This window comes from Rhodamnia argentea, chromosome 7 (assembly GCF_020921035.1).
Source record: "Rhodamnia argentea isolate NSW1041297 chromosome 7, ASM2092103v1, whole genome shotgun sequence".
In the NCBI taxonomy this organism is placed as follows: domain Eukaryota; kingdom Viridiplantae; phylum Streptophyta; class Magnoliopsida; order Myrtales; family Myrtaceae; genus Rhodamnia; species Rhodamnia argentea.
In genome coordinates this window covers 22,742,218-22,759,129 of record NC_063156.1, presented here as the reverse complement: position 1 = coordinate 22,759,129, position 16,912 = coordinate 22,742,218, and the positions used below count along the sequence as shown (strand labels likewise).

General features: G+C 39.5%; 1 protein-coding gene and 1 pseudogene across 1 annotated transcript; both read left to right on the top strand.

Moving 5' to 3' along the window:
* Nucleotides 1–2,296: 2,296 nt before the first annotated feature.
* On the top strand, nucleotides 2,297–4,407 carry LOC125315999 (annotated as a pseudogene).
* A 2,421-nt stretch (nucleotides 4,408–6,828) lies between these two features.
* On the top strand, nucleotides 6,829–8,504 carry LOC115734726 (UDP-glycosyltransferase 83A1-like). Its single transcript, XM_048282638.1, has 2 exons — nucleotides 6,829–7,352; nucleotides 7,546–8,504. The coding sequence occupies exons 1-2, from the start codon at nucleotides 6,848–6,850 to the stop codon at nucleotides 8,502–8,504; spliced, it is 1,464 nt and encodes a 487-aa protein (XP_048138595.1). The 5' UTR covers nucleotides 6,829–6,847.
* Nucleotides 8,505–16,912: the final 8,408 nt, after the last annotated feature.

Here is a 16,912-nt window from a genome sequence, read left to right as displayed (position 1 = left end):
TGGCCACTTTTAGCCTTCCACAATCACCCCTCCACCTCCTCTCTTCTCCATCTCTCTTCTGCAACGTGCTTCCTCTCTCTTTCCTTCAGAAATGAAGACTTTTTTTTTTTTTTTCTCACCAATTCATGAAAGAAGAACAAAAAATAATTCATCTTTTCTTTGATTTTCGTTGCCCCATACGAATGTATTCATATTTCTGTGCGATTTGACTCTTGGTTTATATGGGTTATGGACGTCGGTTATTCCTCCACCAAGATATAGGCCTCCGTCGACCGGCCGGTGATGGAGGTCCCGTTTGATTCAGTATTAGAAATGAGTATTGAGGCTCGAAAGTCCCTTGGCCAAATATAAATGATGTTTAGTTTATTTTTTAGCTCACTTCGAGGAGATGCAATTGCATCTCAAATGCTTTCTAAAGTCCTTTGGCCGAAAGTACCTTCCAGAGGTACTTTAGGCTAAAGGATTTTTGCGAAATGCAACTAATTTTTTTTTTTAACTTTGTCACCTTCATTTGCCACCACCCACCGGCCCCCTGCCGCCGCTCGCTCTCCCTCGATCGGCCGCCGCTTTTTTTTACAAAAAGTAAAATACTTTACAAAGTTTATTTTTCATCAAACAATATTTACGTCAAAGTTGCTTTTCAAATGTGTTTTTAAAATATACTTTATCAAACACTACTTGCATTTTGAAAAAGACCTTTAGCCCAAAAGTATTTGTATTTTCTCAAAGTCCCTTGGCAAAATCTTGAACCAAATAGGGCCGCGATCGTTGAAGAGATCTTGGTGTGGAAGCTGAAGGCGGCGGCATGCTAGAGGTCGAACACCTCACCGCGGAGTTTGTCGGGGCTTTGCATCAATGAGGGCTAGCTCAGCGGCGGCTGAGAACGAGGCACAAAGCTGGCGGGGCTTTGTGCATTTTCGTGCTGAACAAAAAATTGGGATAGACCTTCTCATTCACCGTATTTTTGTTGAATTTGGGGGGGGGAGTGTGAAGACAGAGAAAGAAGAAAGGGGGAGGAGCGTTGTAGACTAGAGGGAGGGTGGAGCGGCGTTTACGGAAGAAAGAAAGTGAGGGAAAAAGAGATTTTTGAATAGTTGAAATGTGGAACTTATTAAACACGTGTTGTTCATTAAATGGATAAGGGGAAAAATGAGGTGGCACCAAGTGGGTATGCAATATTTTCTCGCGGGACGAGGGATGATTCTGAAGTTTTAGCTGCTCTCAATTGATGAATTGCTTCTAAGAATTAACTCTCGGCAAACTTGGGAACAATTTTTAGCTGGATCCTTCATTATGGTCTTTTCTCATAAAGTTCTTTCACATTTTAGATTTAGATTAAATCTTCATAATATACCTTTTTCCTAGTTTAAATAACCATACTTTGAGAATGTGCCGTTTTAAATTCGCTTCCTCCTAGGCGTAACTTGTTACAGTTAGATCTTGAGGAAATAGACGTTAGCAATCCATTTTCGGTGAAAGCGTGGAAATATGTCTATTTTTGCATGTGAAAATTAATCAGGTCACTATTCGGGACAAAAAGGAATTAAGTTCAATGGGTTAAGAGTCCATTTGTTTGAAAAAAAAAATTATTTTACATGTCTACGATGTGGGATACCCTCTAACGTCACAAATACGAATGAAATTATAGGAATGACGCACATGGAGTTTATAAATGGGAAATAAGAGAATTAGAACCAACTTTTTTTTTGGTTCCGGATTTTGCTCTAAAACCGATTCCGATTATTTAAAACTGATTCCGAGAACAAAATCAGAATCAAATTTATTTGCATTATCAAACGCGATTCTCATCTTTTTTTGTTTCTAGAATTAGAATTAGAGAATGAAAATGGTTACCGTGCGGGCCCTTGATGGCCGAGTGTAGGTGGGTCATTTGCGGCGATTATGTCTGGCGCCGACCTTTAATGTCTTGCTTAGCAAATCATATACAAGGAGCATTTAGACGCGACAATAAATGGATCACGCTTTCTAGGCAATTGTGCTCATTAAGCTGGTTAGTAATTAGTTTGTGGTGTCGCGGAACTTACATTGGTGCAACCTGTCGAAATTAATAGTTGATCCACGATTAACAAAGTGAATTTGTGCATGTGGGGATTAGAGATGTGCAAAATAATCTCACCTCAATAGGAGCATGGGTATCCCGTGCTGATTGACATCTCTATAATGTCGGTTCGTGTCGAGTGATTTGTGCATGTGGGGATTAAAAAGGGGAAGACCTGCAAATGTGTTCAGTCCGCTTCAATTACTTTACGAAGGAAGAGGACACATTACACAATTGATGGAGGCGATTGAAGGGCATGCTGGAAAAACGAGAACGAAGTTGAGTCTTCATCGTGCCTGCGGAATTATGTAACTAAATCCACTATCATTTCTGATTTATAGATAAAATATGGCACTCAATTGCTCAATTGCAAATTTGAAATGGTGGCCTATTCCTTCTTTTTGTTTATTCATTGCTATTTCTATCTAGAAACTAGTTATTACAATTAAACATTTCACGGGTTTTATTTCTTTTTGTTGTGAGTATCCGGTGTGTGTTAAAAGGCACTATATTTCGTTTTTTCTTTTATTTCTAGATTTTACTTTTGTCAAAATAAGTTTTGACAAAAAGAAAAACTTCCAAGAAAATATACATCGACTCTCTTAGTTCATCGCGTCAAAGAATTTGTCTTTTTTCCTTACTATCGGATACATTTTTACACAGCATGTAAAACATTATAGGAGGATCTAGAAATACACTAAAAACATCAACGTGAAATTCTTAATTATATTAGGTAGATCATATATAGAAAACATAAAAAAGGAGGAAAGTAAATAAATAAGTTCTACTGCCTATTATAACTGAATGATTGAAGACGGTTTTGGTTTTTAGTGAAGATAGAAAGATTTAATCATATAAAAAGTAAAAATAGCGTAACCTTCCATTGTTTATAAGTTGAAAGGAAAATTCAAATTAAGGCCTTTATTATTTTCTCAAGTAAGGAACTGAAGTGTATATATGAGTCTGGGTAAAGGGCTTGACCTTACTAGCTAGTCAAGAACAACTTTATTTTTTACTTTTATTTTTTCTCCTTCTTTTTAATTTTTTTTTTCCTTTTTCACATAATTAAAAAATCTCAAATTAAAAAAAGAAAAAGAAATATAGGCGGGAAGAAGTCTCCCCTACCGCTTGCCTATGGTGTCCGGTCCAGCCCTCCAAATTGTCATATTCCAAAGTTGATCGAGGGCGGAGTCATAGACAACAACGGTAAGGGATCAGAACTAAAACCATTCACAATCAGTCTCATGAAGCCCAAATATGTCGTGTAGCCAATAGCCATCTCCAAATTGCTTTATTGACACACACTAAAGAGAGATGACTCTACAACATACATCACACCAATAACATATGTGCTTGTAGGAATAGGTAGTCTATACATAATCTAAGGGTGCACTTGTTTCACGGAAAATCAAAGAATTGGAAAACATTTTTCAAAAAATAAACGTTTGTATCACTCATCAAAATGAATGAACGCAAATTATTTTCATTACCACGAAAATAGTTAGGCATGAAGTGTTAGTGATAATGAAAATATTTTTCGTCGACTAATTTTTCTAAAAGATATAAACGTTTATTTTTTGGAAAATATTTTTCAAATCTTTGATTTTATGTGAAACAAACTCACCCTAACTTCGAATCAAAATCATATAGGCGTTGCCATGAAGAATGATCTCATCACAATATCAAAGGACCTTCCTTTATATAAGAGCACTGACCTCCCTTGGAATTGCGCTGAAGACCCAATGACGCAGAAAGTATTTTTCAGAGGCGCACTGTCCATCATCCATCACTGCAGATTTACAAACTTACTTCTCTGCAATTCATTCCATGGACTCGAGGCATCGGCCCTCAGCGCCATTACCGGAGCTCTCCCCATTGGTCCGTTAATAGCGAGCACACGTTTATTCCGTCATAGAGGAAGCCTGTGCAACATGGCCTCGAACAGATTTCTCGATCATTCTTATGGGTCGTACGCCCGGACATCACTGACGGGCCAGTCACCGAGTTCCACGAGGGGTTCCACCAAAGGGTGAGCAATTATGGGAAGGTGGTCCAATGGGCACCACAAGAAGAGGTCCTAGCACATCCAGCAGTGGCATGCTTCTTCCCTCACTGTGGTTGGAATTCAACATTGGAAGGCCTGAGCAATGGAGTCCCACTGCTCTGCAGGCCTTACTTTGCAGATCAGTACCTGAACAAGAGCTTAACATGTGATGTGTGGAAGGTGGGTTTAGGAGTTGATTCTGATGAAAATGGACTAATAACTAGGCATGAAGTGAGACAAAAAGATATTGGCAGTTCTTGGGAGTGATGAGGTAAGGGCAAATTGGGGCGTTTTTCCAATTTAGTATTAATTTTTTTTTTACCAAAATAGGTTAACAAAAAACATATTTACCGTTTTGGGTGTCTCTCGGCACACAAATTGCTGAGCATTGTATTTTTTTTTTCAATTTTTATTTAATCATTTTTTAATTTCTTTTTCTTGTAATCATTTTTTTACTATTCAATTTGTTTTCTAAAATGGACAAAACATTAATGAAATTCGTATATAACACCATGTTCTGTGATATTCACGCGAATTAACAATGGGTGAAACATTTTTATATCGAGAATTTATCTCGAGATGATGTTCTAAAAACTCAAACAGCAAAAAAGTAAAGATCAGCACGGGATGAATGCTATCGACACCGCTTCGCCTCCCAACTCACTACGTCGGCTCCGCCTCCCACCTCTAGTCGGCGTTCATCGAATTAACCGAGACATGCGATCATTTTTTTTAGCCGAGTTGAATAGAATTAATAGAAGGACTTGATTGCACCAATTTGACAAGTTTTAAGACTTAATCGCACTTTTTGAAAGTTTTAACTGAACTTCCATGACAAGTTTTAAGACTTCAAGTGCACTTACCCCTACTTAATATAAACAAGTCTCATAAGCAAGTAGATTTCACAAAAAAACAATGTCGTGTTGAACTAATTTAGTTTGAGTCTATCTTAACCATGTTTATAAGAAACTAAACTTCAAAGTGACATTTAGCGTTTTCTACCAAATTAAATGTCATTTTGGCTCCGATAATGTTAATTTCGGCCAACGTACTTTCTTTCTCAAAAAGCCCAACATTGTCCATCTTGGGAGGCATGTCATATAGCTCCAAGTAGCACATTGCGATTTACATTCCAAAGAAAAACTAAAATGCCTTAAGCGCAGTTTATTTAGGCCACTCAAGTAAAAAATTCTCAGCTCGTTAAAAGAATGGGAGCAGAAGGCGTTTGGAGCCAGTTGCTTGGACCTTAGATTTTCATGACCGTCAAGCATATAGTTCTTCCACAAGTACTGTTGCGGATTGCAAGTACCAAAACCCGCAATGGATATGAGGTGGGCTTTCGGAATAACAAAAAGATAATGGGACGGGTTTGGGACGACTTTCCATCCTCAATGATATAAAGGTCCTGCAAAGATGTGATGAACGTAGCCAAATATGTTATCAGGTGTTAACTTCAATCTTCGATCATCTACTCGCGCACCCGTCTCTCCCTCTCTTGATCTCGACCATCATCAACATCCTCCCTCACTTAATTGCTCGATTGGTATGCAAAATTAGGGCGGAGGAAAATTAGGGCTCGCTGCTTTTGGAGGGAAAAAATAGGGCTCAGTACCAGAGGGAGGAATATTGCAAAGGAAAATGGGAGTGATTTATCGCGTTTGGTGAGTGCGTTATTATTTTCTGTCGACTGAGCGACAAAGTTAGTCATTGCTTATTCGATTTGGTGCGATGGTGGGGGCCTCATGTGAAGTTTTCTTTATTTACGTATTACGATCCCAAATCCTAATTTTATATTTTTTTATTGTCTTGGGTGCAGAATCGGCATTGTGAGAATTGCTACTGCAAAGAGAAAGGTATATGAGACCAGAAGACCATATCAATTACGTACCTGCAGTTCTGGTTCCAGTTAGAAAGAGTGCAAGGATTGTAAATCAAATAAAAAGTCCATCAAAAGTTAGAAGAACTGAAGAGGGTTGTTGAGATTGATGCATGGGACGGTGCCGCATATGATTGTTATGTTTTGTCTATACTCTTGGAAAGTTCTAGTTTTTGTCTTGCTTTGGGATTGTCAACAAGGGCGTTCCAGTGCGTTGTAGATTTTTATCCAAAACTTGTATCGTTTGATGATACCATGTGAATCGCTAGAAACAAGTGAAGTTAACTGGCCTTATGATGAACTTATTCAAAACAAGTGTTGGTACAGTCTCGTGTTGCTGGTATGTATCTTTCCATTTAAATCATAAATATCAATCAAAATTATATGAAAGAGACGTATGGAGTTAATGCATGGGAAATTAGACAAGCAAGAAACCAAGTAAGGACAAAAGAAAAACACATAAGACTTAGTAAGGAATCAATCCATTTAACACTTATGCTTGTTTCGTGAACTCAAGGCATCAGCATTTTTGTCCAGCACATTTGCTTTTATCTACATATAATTACTTTTTTTCTCTACTCATGACAAGGACAACCTAAAACTAGAAATCCTGCGCTTGCTCATAAGAAACGGAGACATGCGAACACAAGCCATGGACAAATTGTTAGCCAGTTGCATGTTATCTTCGTTGCCGCCACAGCTTCCGTTCTTTTCATTCCATGGCAGTATGTGCCGATCGCGTGCGGCAGACGAAGATAAAACTACAAAAGAGAAGTGATAAAGTCCCTTCGAATCGTGCTGAAACAATACACCTGTGAGGAATCTGAACAGCCTATATAAGATGTGCTAAGGAACCGTGCCTTGTTCAATGTTAACAATGGCAAAGTTAAAACATGTCCTTGTTATACCATTTCCAGCACAAGGTCATGTCACTCCTCTCCTGAAGCTCTCACACTGTATTGCCGATTATGGGGCCAAGGTTACATTTGTGAACACAGAGTCTATTCACGCACAAGTGATGGCGGCAAACCCCGGACTGGAAGTGGGATCGGATCGGATTAAGTTTGTCGCTATTCCGGATGGGCTCGAAACTGATGAGGAGCGAAAAGACTCGACTAAGATGATGGCTAGCATATTGAGGGTGATGCCTGGTCATTTGCAGGAGTTGGTTGAAAAAGTGAAGAAGCAGTCGAATGGCAATGAAGATGAGCAGATAAGCTTCATGATCGCGGACTTGACCGCCGGATGGGCATTGGAAGTCGCTGAAAGGATGGGAATCGAGCGAGCCGGGTTTTGGCCCGCCTCGGTGTCAACTCTAGCCTTGGTACTGAATGTTCCGCATTTGATCAAGGGCGGAGTCATAGACAACAATGGTAAGTGATCAAAGCTAGAACCCTGCACAATCGGTCTTAGGAAGCCTAGATATGTTGTGTAGCCATCTCTCAATTGCTTTATCAATACACACTAAGGAGATGAACCCACAACATGTATCCGCCGGAATCATAAGTGCTTGCAGGAATAGTTTAATGCAAAGACGATCTAACTTAGCGTCACTAACTCATACATGTATCGCTCTGAAGAATGATCTCACTGTGATATCAAAGGACATTCCTCCATATAAGAGCAATGACTCCACTTGGAATTGCCCCGAAGACCCGATAATGCAGAAGGTATTCTTCCAATGCATATCGGCCATCCCCCTTTACAGCAAACGCTCAAACTCATTCATTTGCAATTCATTCCATGAACTCGAGGAACCGGCTATTAGTGTAATTCCCGGAGCTCTCCCAATCGGTCCGCTAATAGCAAGTGCCCAATTATCCCATCTCAGAGGAAGCCCGTGGAACGAGGACTCGACTTGCTCGAAATGGTTAGACCAACATCCTACCCAGTCAGTCATCTACGTCGCCTTTGGAAGCATGACAATATTCAGCCTGGAACAATTCTATGAGCTCGCCCACGGCCTCGAACAGATTGGCCGACCATTCCTATGGGTCGTACGCCCGGACCTCACCGATGGGTCCGTCACCGAGTTCCACGACGGGTTCCTCCAAAGGGTGAGGAATTATGGGAAGGTGGTCCAATGGGCACCGCAAGAGGAGGTCCTAGCACATTCTGCAGTGGCGTGCTTCTTCACTCACTGTGGTTGGAATTCCACAATGGAAGCCCCGAGCAATGGAGTCCCACTTCTCTGCAGGCCCTATTTCGGAGACCAGTTCCCGGACAGGAGCTTCATTTGTGATGTGTGGAGGGTGGGTTTAGGGGTGGATGCTGATGAAAATGGTGTCACAACAAGGCATGAAGTGAGGAAAAAGATGCTAGCAGTTCTTGGCAGTGAAGAGATAAGGGCAAATTGCCCGAGGGTAAAGGAGATGGCCAGGAAGAGTGTTAGTGAAGGAGGGTCCTCCCTGAAGCATCTGCAGAGCTTTTATGATAGCTTGAGGGTTCTTGTTGTTCCCGTTCAGTCCTTGAGATTGTACTATGTTGTAATGTTTTACAAAATAATGTACTCGCAGAGTGTTTAGCCCTCATAATTACTTGTGGAAAAAATTTCAATCTCAAAAAAGAATTCACTAATCTTACCACAAGATTCGTTGTCTTCAAAATATCAGGATGTCATTGCACAACTGATTGTATGACCAAAAGCTCATTTGCTAGCTAGTAGGCAAAAAACCAAAAAAATCCAATATATATGAATTGAGAAACCCCTTTAGCCGGCTCAAACTGGAAATCCAATTCCAACATGGAAAATTTTCAATAATTTCTTGCTTGTTTGGTCGCAAAATAACAAGTCCTATTCGGACTCTGAATTTCTGCTTGGTTGAGGTTTCTTTCACGGGTTCGAACTCGAGACATAATTTCAACAATACTCATGATGATATATTGAGGCAATTTCACCGGATATTTTGAAGCCTGCCAGCCTAATTTCCCATTTCCTAGTTAAGTACAGTGTTTTTTGCTATTAAAGTTCTCGCTTTTGTGAAAATGGATGACAACAATATAATCTGTTATTCAGAATAAACAAACGGGTATGCTTATTAAAGCAGTTTTTAGTCGGTTGGTCCTGGAATAGGAAAGCGGAAGAAATTCTGCTGCTAGATATCCTCTGGAATTTGCTCTGCGCAGAACTTATGTGTATCTTTTCCTAGGGAAATTTTACACAGTTCTCATCCTGCCCCCTCGACTTATTTATCCCGCAATCATTGTTATTCATGGTGTGTACGGGCAACCTGGCACATCTGCTGATTTGCGTCGAGAAGTTTGTGAATTTTCCTTTGGTAAAATTATCTGAAAGCTTTCTCAAACTAGTGACCAAGTATAATCTGGCCTGAGAGTGATGATATGAATTAGCATCTTCTTTGGCACTTGCAGAGAAAGCAGTCTGAGTAAAAATCAATGCAATCTATCCAAGGCAGCCCTCGGAAGCCCAGACATTACAAGCGCCACTGGCTTCTCCACGAGTTTTGCTGGTCGTTTATTCTGGACACATCACTGTTGTCCTTGGCAGTGCCAGTGTCGTGTTTTGGGAATTTATTAATTGGGAAAAGAAACCCTTCGATTGTCCTTTGACATGCATTTTGCTTGAACATGTATACATCATCAGACTACCGATTTCTGGTTTTCTTGCAGTGCAAACTTAGCTCATCTCGCCATCGTATTTTGTGCCTAGTCGCGAGCTAACATGAGAAATCTCAGAATGTATCTCAAACAGATCTCTGTCGCCATGATTTGGTAAGATGTCCCTTTTGTTTTAAGATCCATGGTGACTTGTTTGGTAGGAGGGGGATATAAATATGCTATCAAACAGATTTTGGTGTCCTTACATGGCTCTGGATTCTAGTTCAATAGAGATTGTGGGGTTTACGGTTTGGGCATTGACGTGCAGCAAATTGAAGTCATTGGGATCCTTTGTTAGAAGTATACTGAGTGTTGGTCTTCACTGGTCATTGCTTCACTGGTCATTGCATGTAAATGTGCAGTGGAATAACTCGAGTAGGTCGAAAAGTCCAATCCGGAAGTTTAAATTGGCGGAACGAGGCTATATGCTCTTAGACAATTATATACTCAGCAAGTCCACCATGTGGGATACTCTCCCACGTGCAAATATGAATCGAAGTATATGAATGATGCACACGGAGTTAACAAATGGGAAGTGAGACAAGCAAGAAGCAAGGATGGAAAACATTTGGAGTTTACCTTTCATGGACGCTAATTTCTGTTTCATGAAATCAAGGCATGAGCGTTTTTGTCCAGCACATTTGCTTTTACTCGAATATCACAACTTCTTATCTCTTCTCATGACAAGGGACGGCCTATAACTGGAGAGCCTGCACTTGTTGATAAGAAACGCAGACATGAGAACACAAGCCACAGACAAATTGTTAGCCCAGTTGCATGTTATCTTTGTTGCTGCTGCAGCTTCTGTTCTTTTCGTTTCATGCCAGTATATGCCGACCACCTGGCAAAGGCAAAGATAAAACTACAAAAGCCAAGTGCCAAAGTCCCTCCGAATTATCCCACTTCCAACATAAGGTCATGGCACTCCTCTTTGAAACTCACACACTCTACTGCTGATTATGGAGTCAAGGTCACAGTTGTGAACATAGAGTCCATTCACGAAAAAGCAATATCTGCAAACCCCGGATTGGAGGAGGGATCGAAGCATATTAAGTTCGTCGTGACTACGGTTGGTGTCAAAACTGACAAGGAGAGAAAGGACGTGATTAAGCTACTGGAGAACACGTCAAGGGTGATGCCGGGTCACTTGCGGAGTTGATTGAGAAGGCGAAGAACTGGTCAGACGGCAACGAAGATGAGCAGATCAACTTCCTAATTGCGAGGCTGACTGTCGGATGTGACTGGAAGCCGCCGAAAGGATGAGAATCGAGCAAGCTGAGTTTTGGCCCGCCTCAGTTTCAACTCTGGCCTTGAACCTTCATATTCCGAAGTTGATGGAGGGTGGAGTCATACACATGGCAACAGTGGTAAGGGACCAGCACTAGAACACTTCACCGCCAGTCTACTGAAGCCTATGAATGTCAAGTGTTAACCATCTCTCACTTGCTTTGTTGGCACCCTCGACAGACATGAATCTACAGCATTTATCACACCGATAACGTATGTGCTTTCAGGAATCAGGAGCAAATTACCAAAAAAATCCTAAATTTGTTGCAATCGTGACAATTCAGTCTCAAATTTTCTTTATGCCAGTTGCATCTTAAATTTTATGCATTTGTGCTAATTCAATCTATCTAGCCAATTTTGGCTAGCCAAGATTGACATGGTAATTTTAAATAGATTTTTTTAGAATTTTTTTATTTTTTATTTTTTTCTTCTCCCTCTTCCTCCAGTCGGTCGCCGAATCGGTTGGAGGAAGAAGGAGAAAAAAAAGAAAATAAAAAAGGAAAAATAAATAAATAATTCAAAATAATATTAAAATATTATTTGAAATCTACACGTCAACACCAAATAGCCAAACTTAGTCGGATGAATTGAATTCACACAAATGTGAAACGTTTAAGACTAAGTTGTTAAAAGAAAAAGGATTTATGGTTGAATTGACACGATTGCAATACATTTAGTATTTTCGGGAATTTTCCCTAAAAATGGGAAATCTTTATAACCTAACTCGGCATTGATAAGGCCTTCAGGCATTGCTCTGAAGAATGATCTCATCACGATGTCAAAGGACCTTCCTTCATGCAAGATCGGCGACCTCCCTTGGAGTTGCCTTGACCCGATGACGCCGAGAACATGCTCATCGTCCGTCTTCCATCACCGCATAATGCTCAAGCTCATTCCTTTGCAATTTTTGAAATATTGATCCTATTTCTAGAAAAGTCTAGTATAAGATATTTAGCACAACTATTTGTCGAATAATGTAGATATTTGTACAAATATCTAACACACTCAGAAAAATCTACATATTTATTGGAAAGATACATTGCAATAGTGTCAATTCAGTCCTAAACTTTTTAACTGTGTTTATTGAATCCTAAACAGTTTCATATTTTTTCAATTGAGTCTATTCGGTCAATTTTGATTGAAAAATTGATGATATGAACGTCGGCCATTCACTGGCTGTCCTACGTGGCGCATTACAAGTGCTACAAGTAGCATGTTGCAATTTACACTTCTAAGGATAGCTAAAATGCATTAACCGCAATTTATTTAGGTCACTCGTCTGGAGAACTTTTGAGGGTTAAAAAACATCCCGTTAAAATTTGGGTAGTGGGTCTGGGGTCGATTGCTAAAATCCCTTTACAGTTTGGGACGGCCTTGTGGGCAACCCTATATGTATGACTTTTAAAATGCCATTTGTTTCCATGAGTATGTATATTTAATTTATACTCTACAAGGATTTATTAGAGTCTTTGGGTTTTTTGAGTTGCTCTTATTTTTTATAAAGTAAAATCTCCCGAGCGAAGATTTTTATTTTTTTTTGGTGTCCAAGGATCCGCACGGCTTACCCCCGTGACTATACATTGGGGGAGACTAACCCAATAACCCACCGCCGGGGCCCCCCACTTAAATCACGAAACGCGGTCAGAAGTTTCGAACCCTCGACATGGACGAAGAAGGGCACGCTCTCAACCAACCACGCCATGCGTGGGTGGGTCCCAAGCGAAGATTTTCGTCAATGCTAATACCAAGATTTAGTATAGTATACAATTCGTCAACGACAGCCACCATTTCACACCTTATGTTCTTTCAACATTATATTTTCGACTCTAGATAATTTTAATTGGAAATTTACAATGCATGAGTTTCAAGTAAAATAGTTGCATTTGCAAGGGGAAAAGTGTCAAAATATCTAATCATTGCACTGGTGTCAATTCACTCCTAAACCTTTTATCGGTGCCAATTGAATCCATTTAGCTAATTTTGACAGAAAATTGCTATCTTGGATACCGGTCGTCTCACGTACCACGATCGGCGTTGACGTGGACTTTTATATATATATTTGTAATAATTACTATATATATTTTTTATTATTTTTCTCTTTCGTTTATGTACTTTTTTTTCTTTGTTTTGAGGGCGGACGAGGGTCACTAGCCAATCGCTGCCGGCCAAAGGCAAGGGCGTCACGGCCCTCGCCTAGATTTGGTGAGGGCCGTGACACCCTCGCCGCATCTAGCAAGGCGAGGGGGCCAAGGTCCTGGCTGGCGCCAAGCAAGGGCTGGGCAAGGTAGGGTTTGGCTAGCGACCCGTGATAGCCCTCAGTAAAAAAAGTGTATAGAAAAGAATAAGAAAAACCAAAAAAAAAATTAAAATAATTAAAATAATATCCACGTCGGCGTCACCTGTGGCACGTAGGACAACCGACGTCCAAGTCAGCGATTTTTGGCGAAAATTGGTTGGATGGACTCAATTGGCACAAATGTAAAATGTTTAGGATTGCATTGGTATTAATAAAAAGGTTTAAGACTAAATTGATACAATTACAATAGGTTGAGAACTTCTTTGACACTTTTCCCTATTTGCAAGTACGAGGCATTTACTATATATTTCACTTAAGATTGGTGTTTATTACAACATATTGTGGCAGTAGCGAGTACTTGACTACTTCACTGAGAAGACTTTGAAATGTTGTATCAAAACCCGTAACAGATATGGGATGAGTTTTGCAAACAACATAAAGTTAAAGGGAGGTTCCCCATCCATCCCTAGTGATATTGAAATTTCTGGTTTGCTCCGTTGGTTTTCTTGCAGTGCAAGTTTAGCTCATCTTGCCATCGTATTTTGTGGCCAATCGCTAGCTAACGTGAGAAATCTGCAGAATGTATCTCAAACAGATATCCGTCGCCGTGATTTGGTAAGTTGTCCTTTTTGTTTTAGGATCCATGGTGACTTGTTTGGTAGGAGAGGGATATAAATCTGCTAACAAACAGATTTTGGTATCCTTACATGGCTCGGAATTCTAGTTCAATAGAAGTTGTGGGTTTTACGGTTTGGGCATTGGCGTGCAGCAAATTGAAGTCATTGGGATCCTTTGATGGAAGGATACTGAGTGTTGGCCTTCCCTGGTTATTACATGTAAATACGATGTCAAGGGACTTTCCTTCATGCAAGAGCGGCGACATCCCAAAAAAGTCTATATATTTCCGGAGAGGGAGCTGCTAGCCCGACGATCTGATAGTATCATCAATTATTTATGACCACTCGATTTTTCAATTAATGAGTGCTTTATTTAAAACACGCGGTGGTAATTTGTGAATTTACGGTTGAGATTATACTGTCCATGACGGTCTGTTAGGGAAGCATTTCTCTTCAGGAAAAGATAAGCAAAAATATTTTTGAAGGGAGCTGCTAGATGCAGTAATAAATAGGCTAGAGAAAATTACCAAAAAAAGTCATAAGTCAATTGTAATTGTGCCAATTGAGTCTTAAATTTTTTTATTGTGCTAATTTTTTTGGTCGGCAAATTATGCTAATTGAATCCTAAACATTTTTTATGTTTTTTCAATTGAGTTTATCCAGCCAATTTTGATCAGAAATGATGACATAGACGCTAGCCATCCACCGGCCATCCTACGTGACAAATTATAGAGAATACAAGTAGCATGTTGCAATTTACACTTCTAAGGATAGCTAAAATGCATTAAGCGCAATTTATTTAGGCCACTCAGCTAAAGAATTTTTGAGGGTTTGAAACATCTCGTTAGAATTTGGGTAGTGGGTTTGGGGTCGATCCCTCTACGGTTTGGGACGGGTTTTCTGTTTTTACAGTTTTTTTGTTTTGTTTTTTTTTGTTGTGGGGGGGGGAAGGGTGCCGAGGAGGGGTTCTGATATGTATGACTTTTAACGTGCCATTTGTTTCCATTGTGTTTCTTAGATGGTAGAGTATGTATATTTAATTTACACTCTACAAGGATTTATAATGGTCCTTGGGATTTTTTAGTTGCTTTTATGTTTTATAAAGTAAAATCTCCCCAGCGGAGTTTTTTTTTTTTTTGGGTAAATTAAATATGTATATAACTTTTCAAAGTATCGGGTAACATGATGAGACCGAACACAAAAACCTCAACCCAATTAGGACACAAGAAATTGTCCTAGAGGGGTCGAAGGTGATACGGCACAAAACATGTATGAAAGCAAGGGAGATAAACCCAAAAGGCCAAACAAGCGGCCAACCCAAGTAACTCATATACAGCCAAATAAACGGCCAAAACTCCTATCATCTACACGGCCAAAACAACAGCCAAAAAGAAGAGAAAAACTACTAGGCGGCCTAAGGACGATTCTCAAAGATGGTGGAGGATAGACCCCAACTCCTTTGCAATCGTCGATTTTCGTCAATGCTAATATCAAGATTTAGTATAATATAAGATTCTTCAACGACAGCCCCCATTTCACACCTAGTTTCTTATTAGCATCAGACCTATATTTTTATGAGCTTCAACAAAGTTCTTTCAACATTATATTTTCGACTACAAAGAATTTTAATTGGAAATTTACAATGCATGAGTTTCAAATAAAATAGCTGTATTTACAATGGGAAAAGTATAAAAAAAAAATTCATAAACTTATTATTGTATCAATTTTGTCTTCATTGGTGCTAATTTAGTCCTAAACTTTTGTATTTATGTCAATTGAGTCAATCTAGCTAATTTTGACTCGAAATGGCTAACGTGGTCACCGGTCATCTCACGTGACACGATCGGCGCTAGCGTTAACTTTTTTTATATATCAATTTATAATTTTTTAGATTTTTTCTTTTTTTTCTCTTTCTTTTCTGTAATTTTTTTTATTTTTTAGTGAGGGCTAAGAAGGGTCGCCAATCGACCTTGCTAGTCCCGGGCGAGGTCGTTGTGGCCCTCATCTAGATCTAGCGACGGTCGAGACACCCTCGTCGGATCCGGCAAGACGAGGGCACCACGGCCCTCGATGACCCCAAGTGAGGGCGGCCAACCCCTACCAGCCCTTAATAAAAAAAAAAGTGTATAGAAAAGAAAAAAGAAAAACCAGAAAAAACTAAAATATTACAAAATATATTTTTAAAAAGTCCACGTCAGCACCTGCCGTGCTATGTAGGACAACCGGCGTCCATGTCGGCGATTTCTGACCAAAATTGACCGGATGAATTCAAATGGCAAAAAAGCTAAATGTTTAGGATTAAATTGGCACTGGTAAAATGTTTAAGACTAAACTGGTACCAATGCAATATGTTTAAAACTATTTTTGACACTTTCCCCTATTTGCAAGTATGAGGTGCTCACTATATATTTCACTTGAGATTGGTGGTTATTGCAACATATTGTGGCAGTTGCGAGTCCTTGACTACTTTAGTGAGGGGAGATTGAAATATTGTATCAAAACCCGTAATGGATTTGGAATGGGTTTTGCAAATAACATGAAGTTAATGGGATGGGTTTAGAACGCTTTCCCTTTCCATCCCTAGTGACATTGAAATTGCCACAAAGACATGACAAACATACCCAATCGTATTATATCTTAGTTGGTATGCACTAATGTATGATGAAATTAATGGATTAGGTTAAAAAGTCTAATCCAAAAGTGAAAATTTTTAGGTAAAAGGAGACTATATGTTTCTAAAGCCATTAAGTGGGATACTCTCTCCCGTCAAAAATATGACTAAAATAATATGAATGACACACATGGAGTATACAAAAGGGAAATAAGACAAGCAAGAAACCAAATAAGGTAAAAAAACATAACACTTCTTAATGAATCAATGTGCCAAGAAGTCATTTTTCATTGACACTTATTTTTGCTTGGGAACCGCTAATTTGACAGTGTGACAAGATTATCGGTTATTTCTGATCACATAATCTCCCAATCAATGAGTGCTTTATGCAAAACATGTTATGATGATATGTGGATCTACGATTGAGATTGTATAGTTCTTGATAGTACTATTAGGAAAGTGACACAGATCGAAAGTTCCATATTCCAAATGGGCAAGTTTTCC

Coding starts and splice junctions, on each gene's coding strand:
- LOC115734726 (XM_048282638.1), top strand. CDS start 6,848: ATGTTAACAATGGCAAAGTTAAAACATGTCCTTGTTATACCATTTCCA. Junction 7,353..7,545: donor CGGAGTCATAGACAACAATG/GTAAGTGATCAA, acceptor TAACTCATACAT/GTATCGCTCTGAAGAATGAT.